Here is a 19,810-nt window from a genome sequence, read left to right on the forward strand (position 1 = left end):
ATCAACTGTTCTTAATCCTCATGACAACTTCATGAGGGAGGGGCCACAGTGTCCCAGTTTCACTAGTGAGGAAATAGAACTTCAGATTGTTTTGTACCTAGGATTAAGAGTTATAATCTAAACCTAGGTGGTATCCTTTGGTTTGGGTTTTTATTTTTCAGACACATGCAGGACTCATACATCTGTTCTTGTCCATAAATTTCATCCTGTCATCAGTGCTTTACCCCCCACTTTATACTTTCTTTTGGATTCCTGGTTCTGTTATCCCAAGCATGTCTGCCTTCCAGCTTCATGCTGTCTGTCATCGTTTGAGAAAAACCTCCTGTATCTTCGTCTAGATTAGCCACAGATCAGAGGCCGTTTGATGACTCCCTGCAGATTCTGCTCACTGAAGCCCGGATGCTTCATCCCTCCAAGCTCCCTGAGCCACAGGCCATGTAACCCAATCTGAGAAGCCAGTGGTTTATATTTGAATGCAACTGCGTTTGGTTCCTGGGGAGCATGCTTCCTCTTTCCTTTTATGTCTCCATTCCAGAATTCTTCCCAGGACAGAGAACTGCTCCCAGATTTGTAGCATGTGAGGTTATCCTTGTGGGCAGGGACAGGTGCAAAGACAAAATAGAACTCCAGGTATGTAGAGCACACTGTTGCAGAGAAGATAATGACCACCTCTTGCAGGTAGTGAGACCGGAGCAGCTGGCCCTGTGTTTCAAGGCTGCCTGCCTCACTCCACTAGTACAAACACAGAACTTCTGTGTTCAAACTAAGCCAAAGGAGGCTGAGCAGCTATAATGGAACCAACATTTCTGTGTCAGAGGAGCTTGGGGCAGCAGATTCAGGATGAGGGAGACAGGCGTGTGCCTTGAAGCTTAGATGGTATATTTGTGTCGGGTGATTTGTGAGAAGGCGAAGCACCGATGGAGTTCAGAGGGGCTAAATCCCCCACATAAAGCCATTTCTTGTCACGGCCACTGGGTCATCTGACCAGAAAGACTGGACTGGTTTCTCCCCTCTCCTTCACAGGTTCTGTTCTCTGACCTAGGCCGTTAACATAGTTTGGCTCTCTGTGTTCAGTGACTATGTTTTCCATGGTGTAAGGACATCAGCCCACCTGTCCCTGCTGCTCTTTTTGGGTTCCTGTGAACCATGACTGTGGAAGCCTTTTGACTCTTGGGGGAGAGCAGAAGGCCAGGGTTTTCCTCTGAGCCTGGGCTTCCTGGTCCCTCTTTGTAGTTGGAGCCTCTGAAGCAGCAAAACAGACATGCGGGAAAATTCTTCTGCCCCAATGTGTTCACCTTTTGAAATCCTCAAGCAAACCCCAAACACTGTATCTCTGTGTGGTCAGGTAGAAGGGCTGTCCCTCTCACGCCAGAGTAGTTAAGTGCCGAAGTCCAGTGGATGCAGGAGGGTTTGGGAAGGTGGTCTTGACCTTCCTTTCAAGACCACCTTCCCAAACCCTCCTGGATCAATGTCCTCTGACCCTGGAAATGCACCTGCTCCTGGGCAGTAGGTCCCCCACCATGGGGCTGAAACGTACGGGGCAGGCAAGGGAGCCCCAGCCAGAGAAATGGACTCAATTCACTGGCCTTAGTGAATTGAGTTCTTGGTATGACCATGAATGGCTATTTAAAAGGGCTGATTTTGACTCATCACAATCAGAAAAACACAGTAGTTAACACAGACTCAAACCTTGACTGCTTAGGCTTCAATTCTCACCAGCTCTGTGATGCTGAACAATGTATTTTACCTCTGCAGGCCTTATATGTAAAGTGGAGGTAATAACTGGACCTACCTCATTGGTTGTGGAGATTTAATGAGGTAATACGTGTAAAGTGCATAGAACAGTTCCTGGAATTTAGTTAAGAGCTTATTAAGTATTAGCTATTATTATGACCACCATCTGGAGAAGGCAATGGCACCCCACTCCAGTACTCTTGCCTGGGAAATCCCATGGATGGAGGAGCCTGGTGGGCTACAGTCTATGGGGTCGTGAAGAGTCGGACACGACTGAGCGACTTCACTTTCACTTTTCATTTTCATGCACTGGAGAAGGAAATGACAACCCACTCCAGTGTTCTTGCCTGCAGAATCCCAGGGACGGGAGCCTGGTGGGCTGCCGTCTATGGGGTCGCACAGAGTCGGATGTGACTGACGTGACTTAGCAGCAGCAGCAGCATGACCACCACCATCATCATCATCGTCACCATTTACTGTGTGTTTAGTATGTACCAGACGCTGAGCTAAGCATATATACATGCCTTAGCTCATTGAATTGCCCTTTGAAATAGGCGTTATGCTTTAGTTAAGCCTCGTTTGGAAAAAATGGGCATTTGGAGAGGTCAGGTAACCTGCACAGAGTTAAACGGGTAAGTCATTGGTGGAGTCAACATTTCTAGCAAGTTTCCCTAACTCCAAAGCCTATGCTGTTATTACCCTTGGCTACGGTCCCTAATGGCAACTGTATTACTATTCCACCATTTTTTATAGCAAAGAAAGCTGGGATTTAAATCCAGGCCTTTCTGACTCTAAAATCCATTCTGACATCTATTGAGTTTTCCCAACAAGTGAACAGGATGCTCCTAAAGCCGGTAATAATAATTGGTGATGATGACTTCTGATATATCCTGTGACCAAGAGGACAGTTTGCTTAATCAGCTGTCATGGGGGCAATTTCCACTTTCTCAGATTCATTATTTTCCTGCAGTTTCTCTGGGCTGTTGACTCGCTCAGATGAAGGCTAGCTTCTGTGTCCTTTCACATACTAGCTGTCCACGCTGCAAGAATATGGAGAAGTCGTAAGCAGTCTGGAAGGAGGCCTGGTGTATTGCGCAAGGCCCTTACGACACTGCTACAGGAATCTGCCAGGAGACACTCAGGCTGCGTTTCTTGACTAAACACCTCAGGTTATGGGACTGCAACATTCCAAAGGTGCATTTTAGCGTCAGAGGGCAGCTTGTTTTGTGACAAGTAGTGGGATAGGCAGAAAATACTCACCAGGCTATACAGATCAGAGATTCTTAACCAGGCATGTATCACTGGACTTTGGAGGTTCTAAGAACATTGTGTGTGTGTGTGTGTGTGTGCATTTTCATGCAGAGAGAGCCCGTAACTTTTAGAATATTCTCAAAGGAGCCCATGATTCAGAGACACTTTAAAAAACCATTGTTTTAGATTAAAAAATCACTAAGAGAGAAAGTTTCAAAAAAGAGAAATCTTTTTTAATGAAAATGTTAGCGCTCTCTGTAGGAAGTAGTGTACTTTCCTTTAGTATTAATAACTTAAAGACCATAATGAATAATTGTTCTGTTCTCTGTATTTCTGGAGTGTGTGTGCGTGACAGACAGAGAGAGCACTGGCTATATGCCAGGTGCTGGCCAAGAGGCACAACCCCCTTCATAGCATTCCCTCAGTTAAACACCACAGTGCCGGGGACTTCCCTGCCAGCCCAGTGTTAGGGCTCTGTGCTTTCACTGCCGAGGGCATGGGTTTGATCCCTGATTGGGGAACTGAGATCCTGCAATCTGCATGGTTCAGACAAAAACAAACAAACAAAAAGAAGAACAAAAAAATCACAGTATCTGTATTTGGTAGATAACACTATTAGCTCCATTTTTATAAGTGGGAAAATTGAATTTTACAGAGGCAAAGAAATTTATGAAGGTCAGTTGGTAAGTCTGTCTAAATCCTAAGACATCTTACATAGATTCACAAGTCAATGTATAGGACAAATCATAGAAAATAATTTTTGAATAACATACTTAATATTTTTTTACTATTTATTTTTCAAAGGAGAAAAAATTATTAGAGAAAATTCCTTCCCACCTACCCTCTGCCCCCAAATTTTTCTCGAATGTCTATGCCAGATTTTCTTTTCTGTTTTCTCAAAATGGTTTTTAATTGTTATTATAAACAGGAGTTACTTGTGCTGAGGACTGTCTGGAGGGATTCTGGTTTTCATTCTGCGCTTATGTTACTGGGTTGTGTAAGATAAGCTAGAAAGGGGACCTGCCAAAAAGGAGAGGGCTAAAAAATGAATAAACATGAAGACCCAGTGACTCCTGCAGTGACCATCTGTTTATCTTCTCAGAGTCAGGCCCCAGGGCCACCAGGTAGCAAAAAGATTTATTTCAGATGATGAGAAGTTAAAAGCATTGAAATAAAATTCACCCCAGGTGAATTTTCTCAGTCAGTTACTGAGAAGAGTGTCCATGTCCAGATGTTACGCAGAACATCATTTCAGTAGTCTGCGTTTAGCCAGGAGCTCATGAGGACTAATTTACCTTCTGCTCTGTTTCTTAAGACTTTTGCCCAAAAAACTGTCAGAGCCAGGAGCCCATAGGATATGTGTAACATAACTGTCTTGCCTTCACCCCAAATATGGACAACAAGAGTCCATTCCTGTGACAGATTTAATGCCTTGTGACGAAGATCTGGAATGTTAGAGAATCTTGTTTCCAATAATCAGATATACATCATCTTCTTGCAAGAACGAAGAGCGGTAGTTGCCAGAGTGACACTCACGTGACCACTCCTGTCATTCACAGGTGATGGTAGTCCTACGCCTTTGTCAAGTTAGCCAGTTCTGACTTACCTTTCAGGATTAGCCTTGGGACACATCTTTGGAAAACCTCTCCCGACCTCGCTGGCTGCACTAGGTGCTGCCGCTTCCTGCTCCATCAGGGTCCTCTGAACACCATACTCACCGCATCTGTCATACTCTCCTGTGAGTTTTTATTTTATCGTCTGTCTCTTTCACCAGATTCTAAGTCCCATGAGGTCAGTTGTGGTTTTGTTTTAGTTTAATTAATTCATTAATTTGGCTGCTTTGGGTCTTCGTTGAAGCACTTGAGATGTTCACTGGGTCACACGAGATCTTCTCCTGTGGCTCTCAGACTCTCTGGCTGTGGCATGTGGGCTCAGTGGTTTCGGCGTGCAGACTTAGTTGCTCCGCAGCATCTGGGATCTTAGTTCCCTAACCAGGGATCGAACCCACACATTATGAGGTAGATTCTTAACCACTGGACCAGCAGGGAAGACCCCCTGAGGTCAGATTAATGCCTGGTACATAAAAGATACTCAAAAAAGAGTGAGCTAACAAATTTATATTTGTTTCTTCCCTATGCAAAAGTAATTGTGAGGGTTAGTGTTCTTAAGGCAGAATCATCTAAAGGGACTTCTGACTATGTAAAAATAGCAGGGAGGGATAAATTCACCTCCTGTCAGGACTTGTCAAGTGCCAAGAGGTGAAAACATCCTGAGGCAGTACACTACTTATCTATTGCTCTATAACACTTTATGATCTCTCACTGTGGTCAGGAATTTAGACAGGGCATATCTTGTCTCTGCATACTGATGTCTAGGACCTCTGTTGGAAGATGAGAGCCAGGATGGGACTCATCAGAAGGCTCATTCACTTGCCTGTCTGGCAGTTGATGCTGACTGATGGTTGGAGGCTGTCAGCCAAAATACCCCTTTTGACATGGCTTTTCGATGCAACTTGAGTTTCCTTAAAACTTGGCAGCCAGGCTCAAGAGCAGATGTTCTGAGGCAGACAGGACCAAGCCAAAGCCACTCTGTATTTAGAACCTGGCCTCAGAAATCACATAGCATCACTTGTGCTGCGTTCTATTGGTTAAGGCAGTTACAGAGGTCCATCCAGGCTTAAGGGAGGAAACAAGACTCCACCCCTCGGTGAAGGACTGTCAGCCTCACATTGTACGTAGAGCCTGTGGGATGGAGCTATCCTGCAGTGGCCATCCTGGAAAATGCAGTATGCCACAGGCAGTCATGGGGAAAGGCCAAGTTCCTATAAGAATCCCTCATTTGAGAGAAGAGATATGAATCAAGACAGATGAGTTTCATGAAGGGTGACTTTTTCCTTTACTTCCAGAGAGCTGGCAATTATAACTCTATCAGGAATGCAGATAGAGGAAGATATAAGGCCTTGTGACAGAGAACTGGAATGTTAGAGGGTCCTGTTTCCATTGCTTAGGTCCACATTATCTTCTTGCAAGAATGAGGCAGCTGTAACTGATACAGTGACACCCCCATGAGCTCTCTTAGTTGAGCTACTCCATAGACTCGACCTTATTCCTGGCTCACTGTCACTCCAGCAACACTCTTGTCATAATTCTTCATTATTTTATTATCCGTATGGATGATACCATGACCTTTCAGCTTCTTGAAATCCTCTTGCAATGATCTTGTCCTCCAAGCTTTGCAGCTACTCACTCCTATGGTCTGTGGGTCATAGCCCTGACTTTGTCACTACCTCTTATCGCTGCCTTCTATTGTCATAATGTAAGATGTCTGTTTCAGCTTCAATAATTCTTCAGTGCTACAAGAACCTGTGGCACTGATCCCACCACCCTGTCACTGTTCCTCACCTCCTTCCCTACTAAGATCAAAAGTCCCTTATTCGGATCACCCCTTTTCATATGCTCGCAATGCCCTTCCCCTCTCTTTGTGTTCTTGTGTTCTCCTAACAAAGCCCAACCCTGACTAGTCCTACCCCTCCATACTCTCTACCATTGTCACCATAAAGCTACTGTCTCACTCAGAATTCATGACAGCAACCTCAAGTGGGTCCTTAGTTGGCCTTGCAATCAGACTTTCCCTGAAATGGGGAAACAGAAGTACTGCCTCAGGCCACTCCCCTGTCCCAGAGCTATAACGCCATATCTTTGGGTCATAGCCCAGCATCTGCCAGGCATTGCTGCTCAGACCTTAGCACACATCCAGCCTTATTCAGGACAGTAAGAAATCCTTATCAGAAAACAGCTTCTTGGGGACTCTCCCGGTGGTCCAGTGGTTAAGATTTCATGCTTCAAATGCAGGGCACGCAGGTTCAGTCCCTGGTTGGGGCCCTAAGATCTCACATGCCTTTGCAGTGTGGCCCAAAGAAAAAGAAAACAGCTTCTCTCTGCTGACACCATAGCTTTCTGGTGGCTTCAAAACCGAAGTCTGGTGATGTGACATCCTCTCTGAAGGCACCCTTTTCATTTCCGCTTCATTTTCTGTACACTCAGCGTTGCTGAGAGAGCTGTTCTGACATCTGTTTCTACTCTTAGCACCAGAGCAGGAACTCACATATGCGGATAAACAGAAATTAAAACAACTACACATTCATTTCCCAAATTCTTAGAAAAAGCAAGAGTATTTGGGGATTAAGGGTGGGAGGGGCTGCAGCCAAGTCCATCCAAGGGGAGGTGAAAAGTGCCTGAGTAGGGGCCTGGAGACTCTGACACGATGGAGACGCATCACTTTGGGCAGGTCCCTTTAGCTGTCTGGGTCCCAACCTCATCTGCAAAGCGAGGGGACAGGATGAGGTAATTCCTAAGGTTCTTTCTAAATCTTTCATTCTGACTTTGTCACAGGATGCTACAACATTCACAGTTGCCCGTTGTTTTGTCTGTCTACTTGATTCATTCATCAGGTTTTCAATCAAGTAAAGACTCTGCTTAATGCTCAGAAGATACAAAAATCAGTAGGACACATACAGTCCCTGCTCTTTAGGGGCTCACATTCCCTATAGATATATAGCTTGATATAACCCTGGAGTTATGCCTTAATGTGATAAATGTTTTGGGGAAAGTGTGTTCAAAGTAGGATGAACAAAGTCAAAAAGGCGGTCAGTTCTAGCTGTGGATGATATATTCCCTCACAGAGGAAACAGCATTGGAGACTAAGCATTCTTAAATACCCTAGTGGACTTTGCCAGAATGGTGTGGGGGGCCAGAAAGCTCATTCCAGTTATAAGAAAGAGTCCAAAGACATAGTGAATCTGGGAGACAAATACTAAAGTTTTCATATGCCTGACCACCAAGCACATGAGGGAGTGTGTCAGGGCATAAGGCTGGGAAAGATTCGATTAGAACCTTCTCTTTTTCTTCTTATTTAGCAAAAATCTCATTTTAGGATTATCCCCATTGTCTAATTTTTGAGTCAGGACTTCTCTGCTGTTCTTGAATTCTTACCCTCTCTATGCTCTGCTTGTGTTATATATGTATGTATTTCCTGAAATTTGGCCCATTTATTTATGCCATCTTCCTGAAAATGTTCAGGCGTATCATTTATCAAATATTTCCATGTAATGTGGAGGGCAACAAATAATAGCAGCTTTGTTTTACAGAGAGAAAAACTAAAGTAAACACTGATTCGTAGATTGCACAATATCAGGTTAATAGACATGAAAGATGCCCTGGGGTGCTTCTTTCATGAAAATTCCATGACTTTCTTTTTTCCTTAAACTCAAGAAAAGTAAATAATCTTGACTGACCCAGGCAATCGTATTAGGACTATCTTAAAAGGGTTAGATTTTGAGTCAAATATGGCTTTAAGAAAGCACTAAATATTGTGAGCACCATTTAAAGCTAGGAAAGAAAGCAAAACATAAATGATCACTTGGAATATGTGTTGGTAAGATTAAAATCTTGTTGAACCCATGAAAACAGCTGCTTTTTCCCAGTCTAACTGTTGTCTCTTTTAAAGTTGGTGCGGGAGGTGGTTGGTCACCCAGACTTCAGAGGACAGTCGTTACAGCCCGGTGGGGTCACTACCACCCAGGATTTGACGTTAGAGATCCGACAAGTTCAGCCCTCAGAACTGCTCAGGGTTTAGAGGACTTGACTGAACTCAGTGTGGATGTCTGTAAAGTAAGCTCTTTATATTGTGTCTCTAGCACCATCTACTGGGAAAAGAAGTGCCATTATTAGAATTACATTAGAAAGTGTCAGAAAACCAACTCAGGAAGCAGAGGAGAAAAGGGGAGGAAGGAGTTCAGAAGATTCTAAGAAACAGAGAATTGAGTATATTATATTGAAGTTTCTTGTATATAGATGTAACCACTAAAACAAAAATGCAAACTTTCTAAATTATTAGGAACACACAAACAAAGACCATATTGTAAAAGATTTTTTTTAAAAAGCAACTAGAATTCATAAACACGCACCATAAAATACAGTGACAAAGAACACTTAGAATATACATATGTCTTCATAATGCATGCGTGCTAAGTTGCTTCAGTTGTGTCCAAGTCTTTGTGACCCTATGGACTGTAGCCCTACCAGGCTCCTCAGTCCATGGAATTCTCCAGGCAAGAATATTGGAGTGAATTGCCATGCCCTCCTCCAGGGGATCTTATGTCCAGTCCAAGTGGCTTATGTCTCTTATGTCTCCTGCATCGTCAGACAGGTTCTCTACCACCAATGCCATCCGGGAAGTCCATGTCGTCTAAATAGCCCCTATTAAACAGTCTCAGATTAAATCACACAAAAAACCCAACAGAATGCCACGTACAAACCAAGTGATTAACTTGGTTTGAAAGGTTCAAAATACGAGCTGCTAAGTCGCTTCAGTCGTGTCCGACTCTGTGCGACCTCATGGACTGCAGCCCACCAGGCTTCTCCGTCCATGGGATTCTCCAGGCAAGAACACTGGTGTGGGTTGCCATTTCCTTCTCCATCAAAATATGAGCACTCGAAAACAAACCAAGCAAGTGAAAGTCCAAGTAGCAGAGGGTCTCAATCTGAATATCAGAAAAGACTGATTTCAGGACAGAAAGCATTAGATTACACAAAGGAAGACACTTGGAAATGATAAAGGATGTAGTTCACAATGAAAGTTCACCCCAAAATTACTATATCTAAGACCATGAAGAAAACCTCTAGCAGTTTCACAAAATACAATGCAGCCAATATTGACTTAGAAATGTTTAACTCTTAAAAATTCTTGGATCAAAAGAGAAGTCAAGGCACTTCACTGGTGGCCCAGTGGTTAAGACTCCACACTTCCAATTCAAGAGCTGCAGGTTAGATCCCTGGTCAGGTAACTAAGATCCCACATGCTGAGTGGTGTGGCCAAAAAAAAAACAAAAACAAAAAGGAAGAAAAAAAAAAACCAATTTTTTTTAGGAAAGTCAAACCCCAGAACTAGGGATATCAGAAAAATAATTATTTATAATGGAAATCTATACATAATATATAGGACTATATAGTAAATAAATAGTATAATATTATAAAATTATCTATAATGAAAATGCCTACATGTGCTATAATTAAAGTAACACTCAGAAAATCTTAGCACTACTTATATGTTAATTAAAACTTGTGAAATTAAATGAACTAGGAAAACTCAGCAGTGGCCACAGGACTGGAAAAGGTCAGTTTTCATTCCAATCCCAAAGAAAGGCAATGCCAAAGAATGCTCAAACTACCGCACAATTGCACTCATCTCACATGCTAGTAAAGTAATGCTCAAAATTCTCCAAGCCAGGCTTCAGCAACACGTGAACCGTGAACTTCCAGATGTTCAAGCTGGTTTTAAAAAAGGCAGAGGAACCAGAGATCAAATTGCCAACATCCACTGGATCATGGAAAAAGCAAGAGAGTTCCAGAAAAATATCTATTTCTGCTTTATTGACTATGCCAAAGCCTTTGACTGTGTGGATCACAATCAACTGTGGAAAATTCTGAAAGAGATGGGAATACCAGACCACCTGATCTGCCTCTTGAGAAATTTGTATGCAGGTCAGGAAGCAACAGTTAGAACTGGGCATGGAATAACAGACTGGTTCCAAATAGGAAAAGGAGTACATCAAGGCTGTATATTGTCACCCTGCTTATTTAACTTATATGCAGAGTAAATCATGAGAAACGCTGGACTGGAAGAAACACAAGCTGGAATCAAGATTGCCGGGAGAAATGTCAATAACCTCAGATATGCAGATGACACCATCCTTATGGCAGAAAGTGAAGAGGAACTCAAAAGCCTCTTGATGTAAGTGAAAGTGGAGAGTGAAAAAGTTGGCTTAAAGCTCAACATTCAGAAAACGAAGATCATGGCATCTCGTCCCATCACTTCATGGGAAATAGATGGGGAAACAGTGGAAACAGTGTCAGATGTTATTTTTGGGGGCTCCAAAATCACTGCAGATGGTGACTGCAGCCATGAAATTAAAAGACGCTTACTCCTTGGAAGGAAAGTTATGACCAACCTAGATAGCATATTCAAAAGCAGAGACGTTACTTTGCCAACAAAGGTCCGTCTAGTCAAGGCTATGGTTTTTCCAGTGGTCAGGTATGGATGTGAGAGTCGGACTGTGAAGAAGGCTGAGCACCGAAGAATTGATGCTTTTGAACTGGGGTGTTGCAGAAGACTCTTGAGAGTCCCTTGGACTGCAAGGAGATCCAACCAGTCCATTCTGAAGGAGATCAGCCCTGGGATTTCTTTGGAAGGAATGATGCTGAAGCTGAAACTCCAGTACTTTGGCCACCTCATGTGAAGAGTTGACTCATTGGAAAAGACTCTGACGCTGGGAGGGATTGGGGGCAGGAGAAGGGGACGACAGAGGATGAGATGGCTGGATGGCATCACCGATTCGATGGACGTGAGTCTGGGTGAACTCCGGGAGTTGGTGATGGACAGGGAGGCCTGGCGTGCTGCGATTCATGGGGTCGCAAAGAGTCGGACACGACTAAGCGACTGAACTGAACTGAACTGAAGGCATCTAATACAAGATATTTGAAAAAGAATTAAAAAATAAATCCAAGAGAACAAAAGAAAAATTAACAAAAATAAAAGAAATTATAATTTTGAAAAGAATCAGAAAAGGTAGTACATAAATCCAAGAGCCACTTCACTGAAGGGGAAAATAACCCAATAAAATAAATATAACAGTAGATAACCTATTCAGCCCACAGAATTAGATATGAGCAGAGGCAAATAACGACAGACAGACAGAACCGAAAGGATCATAAATTATTTCTTTCCTCAACTCTTTGCAAATAAACATGAGAGTAATATAGATGAAATGGATAATTTTCTAGGAAAATATATAAATTTGCGATTGTGAGCCCCAAAAGAAATTTTAAATCGATTATCAGAGAAAGATGGAGAAAACTACGAGTGCAGTGGAGTTGTCTAATGAAATACAGGCGTACATTTAGCAACAACTTCCAAGATAAATTGAGTGAAAAGTTCGAGGTGGAAACAGGCTCTGTTTTGTGGATATGCACATAGATGCTTGCGTATTCTTGTAGCATCTCTGGAAGGTACGTGAGAAACAAGTGACCGTGGTTGCTTCTGTTGAAAGAAGCTGGGTCTGTGGGGAACAGAAAAGAGGGAACTTTTTGCACTACAGGGTATTACTTTGTACCGTTTACATCTGTCATCTTTTAAACTGATTACATGTGTAAATATTACCTGCTCAAGAATTTTTTTTGGAAAAGTAGAACCAAGACAAAGGAAATAAATGCTTTTAAAGGCTGTTTTCAAGAATACTACTTAACTTTTCCTAAAGCTGACTCTGGTAAGAGAAAGATTCTCTTGGTTGAACATGGACCCGAGACTCCGGAATGGTCTTGTCCAGGCCTCCCTGTCTCTCTCAGGTGCTTTGGACGCCAGGCCCCCTTGCAGCTCTGTGTGAACTCAGACCCTATTCCTCACACATCAGGAAGAATACATTTCTGAGCAGAAGCTCTGAGTTAAAAAAAGAAAACCCTCTTTTCACCCAAAGGCAGGACATCCCTGTTACTTGGTATTTAGGAACTCACAGAAGCGGAACCAAATGCTTTAAATGGCTAAAAGTCAGTTCTCTTTTTACCTATTTAATTTTTTTTAATGGTAAGATACAAGTTCCTAATTTTTCTTAGCCTCTAAGATTCTAGCTCCACTTTGCATGGTATGTCTCTCAAAAAACAGACGAAACCAAGTTCCTAAAACATCTCCATCTGACCACATGAAAGGAAAAATGACTCACATCCTGAAAGAATATGTTAGACATCTAATGTCTGTACTTACCTCTAAAATATATTATAAAGTTCTGGGACAATACAAAAGGACTAAACTGTATCATTGTGTAAGGCTCTATCCCTTTCCGCTTTCCCTCTCAAGAAAGATTGGCCAGATTGCTTGGCCTGCTGCAGAGGAACCTAGGATTCCTTGTATTTGGGGAAAGAGCCTAGGGCCAGGGGCTTCTCACTGCTGAGCCATACTTCTAGGGTAAGATGGCAAAGACCTCTGCTGTTATCTGTTCCCAGGGTTTTCTAGCTGAGCTGCTCAGAGCCTGTACTGGCTTCACTCTAGCTTATATATATTTGTATTTGTAAATTTTTATTTACATATTTTTGGTTGTGCTGGGTCTTCATTGCTGCACACAGGCTTTCTCTAGTTGTGGCCCTGCATTGGCAGGTGAATTCTTAACCACTGGACCACCAGGGAAGTCCCTATATATATATGTATTTTATGTTGTGTACAGTTGACCTTTGAACAATGCAGAGGTTAGGGGCACTAACCCTCCATGCAGTCGAAAATCCACCTATCACTTGACAGTTGGCCTTCCAAATCCAAGTATTCGACCAGTCAAGGACAGTGTGGTACTGTAACATTATTGAAAAAAATCCACACATAAGTGGACCACACATTTCAAACCCATGTTTTTCAAGGGTCAACTATATATTTATTTTACATCTGTGTGTGTTTATTGAACTCCCCTCTGAATATTAACAATAAATTCTGCAGGAATAGGGTAGGGGTTGAAAGTCAGTGATTTAGTCCAATTTATTCATTGCACTGATGAAAAACCCCAGGCCCAGAGAAGTGATTTCATCTAATTTAGTTTAATCTCTTTCCTTATCTGAGGCAGGTTCTACCCTACTACTACTACTATTACTACTTCTGCTTTTGCTGCTATTACTGATATGATAAACACACACAAATCACCTTGTACTTAAGCCGTTTTTCTCCATATCAGTTATTCTTCAAACTTCTTCACCCAATCAGCCTACTATGACCTCACCTCAAGTCTCAGCTCAACTGCTAAAACTTTTATCCATGAAGTCTCCCCAGTCTGCCACATCTAAGCCAACCCATTCACACTGCCTGTCTTCCTTCTTGCAGCTGCGCCTCTGCTGGAGCACTCTACACACTATGGTTATGAACTGCTTATATGTCCACTTCCTCCTTCAGCCGGCAAGCAGCTTAAAAAATATGTTCCATGTCTCATCTATGTGGCATCTCTGCCCATCAGAGTGCCTGGCATACAGTAGGTGTTGATAAGTGTTGATCAATCAAAAAAGTGACTGAGTGAATGGCACCTAGTCCACTGCTTTGGCTTTGACACATTCCAGGAACATGCCTGTGGGGGGATGTTTCCTGCACATTCCCTGAGCTTTCTTAATGGAGCTAACTTCAAAATATTTGTCTACCTTGTTTGATGGCTTGGCCTAACATCTAAAGAACAGACCTGAAAGTTGGGGAGAGAATGAAAGTAATAAAGCAAAATGGCACAATATTCAGAAGAATGTAAAATCCGTGTTACAGTCTTTTGGCAAACCCTGTCTAGAGGATTGTCTCTTGAGAAATTCACTCTTTCCCTTGGATTTCTAGAAAATTCACTCACAAGATAATTCTGATTCCTCTTTTCTACCCTTGAAGCCCAGACTTCTCCTTAGTGGTTTTAGTAGAGCAGAAGATGTGGTAAACTATTTTCACATATTTTATCAACTCTAAAATGCCATTGATTGTAAATTTCACCATTATTTTACATTATTGTTGTTATTTAGTCACTCAGTTGTGTCCAACTCTTTTGCAACCCCGTGGACTGTAGCCAGGCTCCCCTGTCCATGGGATTTCCCAGACAAGAATACTGGAGTGGGTTGCTATTTCTGTCTCCAGGGGATCTTTCCTGATCCAGGGATCGAACCCAAGTCTCCTGCATTGCGGGTGGATTCTTTACTGCTGAGCCACTGGGGAAGCCCTTATTTTACATACCATGAAATAAACAAACAAACAAACAAAATCTCTGCCAGTTAAAACATGACATGATATGATTTCAGAGATTTTAAAATATGAAACTATCTTATAATAAATTGATGAAATGTGTATATTAATATTAACATCACAGGTTGTTTTTTGGACGATATCAAAAGTTTTGCGGGTCTTAGTCTCATCTGCTACATGAGCGGTTTGGAAACGACCTCTGAAAACCCTTCTGGTCCCAACATCCTTGAGTTCTGTGATGCCACGAAGGGATGTTCTTGACTGGGCATCATTTGTTGTGTAATAACCACCAAGATAGGGCTTCCATCCAGATTCCTTCTGTACATTTCTCTTTAAAAGTTGAGGGTCTTCACACTGCAGTGTCCTCCCCAGGACTGGTCCCTCCCACCCACATCATTGTAAAGAGGCTTCAGAATGTCTCACCTTGATAAGAACAAATGTACCGGTTAGAGGTTGAGGAATCTGGCTTACACACTGGAAGGAAGCAGTGCTTGCCAACTATAACACCTTCAAGAATCACTCCTAGAGACACAAAGCTTTGACTCTAAAACTGGCTAACAGTAGAGTGACCATACATCCTGGTTTGCCCCAGACTGTCCTGGTTAACTCTTTTGTGGTTACCAGTGTCACTTTGGCTAATAATGGCACTGAATGGTTTGAAACTCACTAATCTCAGGGCCGTTGTTAGCATCTGGTTAGCCAGTACCAGGTGCTGATGCTTGGATATGAGCCTGGGGTATCTCAGAACTAAAGCAAGAAATGTCAACAAGGTAACTGACTCAACAGTTAGGACAGCCTTTATCCACCTTATCCTTTAATGAAAATTAAGTGCTTCCTTGATTTTTGTACTTTTTTCCACACTTGAATGATTCTGAATTTTATCGTCGTGCAGTCAGTAACACCTTACAATTAAGGAAATCTAATAATTTATTCTTCTTAAGATCTGACTCCCACCTCCTTTACAAATTGAAATTAAGGCTGGGAGGGTAGAACCAGTAGAGTCTTTAGGGTATAAAGATTTTATTCAGGCATTTATCACTCTTTTTTTCTGCTTCTTCCCACCAGGAGAAATTGCTTCAGTGCAAGGAACGGCATTTGACCTGAGGAAGCCAGTGGAGCTTGGAAAACACCTGCAGGAGTTCCACGTGAATGGCTTTGACCACAATTTCTGTCTGAAGGGATCTAAAGAAAAGCATTTCTGTGCACGGTAGGTACTTTTCATTTGCTGCCTCTGTTGGGAAGAGATCCCAACTCCTATTCGAGGAGCTTCTCCTCTGGCCCTATTAATGCCAGTTACTATGCTGCAGGGGACTGTCTCCCACAACTCAAGTGTCTTTTCAAAGCTCCTGTTCCACGGGTGACTTCATCCCCACCCTTCATCTGCCTTTATCCCTGCCTGGCATTCTGTCTCTTTGTCTCCTCTCTCCCTATCTCTGCCCCATCTCTCAGGCCTTTTTTTTCCCACTAGAAGTGCCAGTTCCTCCTGACTAAAGTCACCTCTGCTTTCCTTGAACTTCCAGAGTCCTTTGTCCTTTCTTAACTCATGATGTATGCTCTGCTTCCTTGCATGGAAGGCTGGAGGTTACGTTTCCCCTATAGCGCTCAACACCTCCAGCCTGTCTGATAGGCATCTGTGTCCACACTCTCCTTCTCACTAAATTCCAAGTACTTCACATCATTTCATCCTTGTGAATCCCTCCCTCTACCTTGACACCTAACACCATGCTTGGCACTAGCACATAATCAATACATGTTTGTAGAATGGATGGACCTTAAATAAAGCAGAGAAAATGACTGAAGCTCTAATAGCAACAGAAAGAACTTCAAAAGCCTTCTCTCCCTCACAGCCCCAGCACCAACCCCAGGCGTGTTCCTCTAGCTCCTGCCCACTCTCCTCTGTGCCTCCTATTCACATCCCTCTCCAGACGGCCTGCACCTGAGGAGACCTCTCGCCACTCCTGCCTTCTCTGGCTGTTCAATCCCTGGCCTCTCTCTTTCTAAACATCTTTCCCTGAACCTCATTGTGGGATGTTTTACCTTGATAAGGCTATGAGAGACCTAGCCTTATGTATATCCCTTTGACCCCAAATATAAGACCAAGTAGATACTCTCTCCTCTGTAGAGGCTTTTCTTTTTTTAAAAAAAGGGAACAGTCTAGCAGCCTATTCTGGGGGGATAGCTGACTAAGGAGCCCCCTGCCTGCTCTAGCCCCAGGGCGGCAGGTAGTTTAACTTAGAAAAGCATCTCTTCTCTTTCAAAAGACATAATTGGTTGTCTTGTCAGACCAAGCAGAGAGCTCCAATTCCTTATGGGAAATTATTCCAGTCTCTCCCCAGAGCCCTAACACTGCCTCTGTCCAGCCTGGCTCCCCTGACACACACAAACGTATCTGACTAGGGTGAGCTGCTTTTGCCTTCCCCAGGGAAGCCAAGCTCAGAGTGGGAAGGTGCTACTGTGGATCCTCAAAACCACCTACTTAAAAAAAGAAAGCAAACCACCTACTTACACCTCCCCTGAGAGGCTGCGAGAATCTCCTACCATGCTCTTCTCATCTTTGTCTCTTCCATATCCTGCCTGGCTGCGTGGCTGGGTCTGACTCCTATCTCAAAGCTGCTTCCCAGCTTCTCCCTGTCTGCTTTTTCACCCTGGACCTCCGTATATGTGCTCTGGCTTTATCTCTAGGGTCCATCATGCTGGAAGCGGGCGGGTACTGGAAGTGTACACTACCCAACCTGGGGTCCAGTTTTACACGGGCAACTTCCTGGATGGCACGCTGAAGGGCAAGAGTGGAGCACTCTACCCCAAGCATTCCGGATTCTGCCTTGAGACTCAGAGCTGGCCTGATGCAGTCAATCAGGTAAGTCCACAAGCCAGCTAGTTAGAGTGGTGGTATGTCCAAGGTCATACCAGATGATGGAGATCACAACACTCAAATCAGATCTGTATGCTTCAAAAGTCTGTGTGTTCTCTTCTCCAAGTCAAGATAAACATAGGAAATTCTTAGCCATGTTACTAACATGGCATTCATATGTTAAAAAAAACAACTGTATTTTGTACCTTCAAAGCCTTTATTCAGTTTAACCTTTCTCCTTATGAATATTTACTCATTTTACACAACCACACTGTAAAGATGATCCTCCAAATCTTTTCATCCTTTCGCTTCCTCCTTTCTTTTCCAGCTATTGCCTAGAGTAATGCTCCTCAAAGTTCAAGCCCATAATAAGACACTTGCAGCCTGCACCAGAATGTAAATCAACCCTTCTTCTTTCATTAAGAAAGTCTTGCTGTGACAAAGTGTGTTTAGCGATGTGGTTGATTTTCATCCTGGTTCAAGTTCATCTAATTGCAAACCAATAATAAATGGTTCTTACCCTGGCAACTGGTTCACATTAGAAATGGTCTAGAGACCAGTCCAGAAGCCATCCTGAGTGGTTAAGGGTGCAACCTGGGTTGGCAAGGTGTAACCTGTATTGTATTCCTCTTCACAGCCCCACTTTCCGCCTGTGTTGCTGAAGCCTGGTGAGGAGTATGACCATACCACTTGGTTCAAGTTTTCTGTGGCTTAAGGAAATGTAAAGATATATCCTGCTCCAAGGCCAGGCTGGGAGCCCCTTTAGCAGCCTGACTCTCCTATAAAGAGCTGAGTTGAAGATTTAGAGGCTTTCAAAGTGATCCTGTGATTTAAAATCTTACAAATGGTAGCAGTCAGGGTAGTCAGGTCTGAATATTGATTTCCTTCCCAAAGACTGGCTCCAGGCCAGGTCTAATGACCAGCTCTCCTCTCTGTGAAGTGAAGGGGACCCAACCACCAATGTCACCCATCATCTCAGCCTTGATCCTAGCCCAGAAGTGGCACCTGGGCTCCATGTGTTGGCTCCATCTGTCCATTCTGCCCCTTTCTTTTCTACTTTCCACCCTTTTTTTCTTTAATCCTACTCAATCCTTTTTTTCCCCCCTCCTTCTCTAGCTCACATCACCTTGCCCTATGCATCCTATGGAGTTTTCAGGTCGCTTAGCTCATTCAGCCTGCTGGCAGAGGGACCCTGTCAGCCTCAATAAGGCAACAGATGATGGACATGAGTCAGCTGAAGCTTACAGGGGATAAATGACTCACCTAAAGACACTGAACTAGGAAAAATTTTAACCAAGACTCTAAGTCGGGTTATTTGCATGAAAAACATGCAAATTCAAGTCCCCTTCTTTGCCTCCACTCCAGTCTTCAGGAGCATCCCTAGCATCAACTGATGGGCACAGAGGAGTCTAATCCTTACTGTTAGCTAGCCTTTCTTCCCAAATTCACTTTTATAAAAAGAAGCGTGAGTCTGTTTAAGCTTTACAGATAATGTGATTTAAGGTGCAAGATCAAAATGTCCAGAAAGAATCTGTAAATTTGATTCTCTGCCTTCACAGTTAACTGAGAAGGCCAGTTCAGCCAAGGCATAGGAAGGAAGTCACTGGAGACATGAGCTGTATTAGCGTGAGGAGAGGGCCTTAACTGAGAGAACTACAAATTGCACTGGAGAGCACATGTGTTATGTAGACCAGCCTGGGCTTCCCACCTTTCCTAATTGAATCGTCATTGATGGGTTTGGGTTGGTGGCTTTTAAAGAAATGTATCTGATACTATTATACACTAATGATCAGTTTAAATAAAATCAAAATTGCACCTTCAAAAAAACTCCCAGTTTCTTCATTCTGTCAGGTGTGAACCTTGGGGAAATGGACCAAATATAAACCGTGTGTTCTGGATTCTACTATGCTCTCCAGTCCCAGCCCTAGCTGGGAATACCATCTAACCAGCAGCCTGTGGAGCTTCCTCTACACTTCCCTTTCTCTTCGTTGTTCAGTTGCTAAGCCGAGTTTGCCTCTCTGGGCCCATGGACTGTAGCACACCAAGCTACAGTATCCTAAGAGTACAGTATCCTCCACTATCTCCTGGAGTTTGCTCAAATTCAAGTCCATTGAGTCGGTGATGCTATCTAATCATCTCATCCTCTGCCACCCCTTAAAGATACTATTTATTTTTTAATTC

General features: G+C 43.2%; 1 protein-coding gene across 2 annotated transcripts in view; it reads left to right on the forward strand.

The window, feature by feature from the left end:
* Positions 1–19,456, forward strand: part of GALM (galactose mutarotase) — a 57,310-nt gene extending 37,854 nt beyond the window's left edge. The window contains exons 5-7 of one of the 2 annotated variants that reach the window (XM_025260887.2): positions 15,844–15,985; positions 17,461–17,635; positions 18,267–19,456. In XM_025260887.2, coding sequence (XP_025116672.2) covers positions 15,844–15,985; positions 17,461–17,635; positions 18,267–18,344 — 395 coding nt within the window. In that variant the 3' untranslated portion in view covers positions 18,345–19,456. Of the gene's footprint in view, positions 1–8,490; positions 8,655–15,843; positions 15,986–17,460; positions 17,636–18,266 lie in introns of those variants that run through there. The other variant, XM_044925840.1, reaches the window with a different exon arrangement.
* Positions 19,457–19,810: the final 354 nt, after the last annotated feature.

This window comes from Bubalus bubalis, chromosome 12 (genome assembly GCF_019923935.1).
Source record: "Bubalus bubalis isolate 160015118507 breed Murrah chromosome 12, NDDB_SH_1, whole genome shotgun sequence".
Taxonomy (NCBI): domain Eukaryota; kingdom Metazoa; phylum Chordata; class Mammalia; order Artiodactyla; family Bovidae; genus Bubalus; species Bubalus bubalis.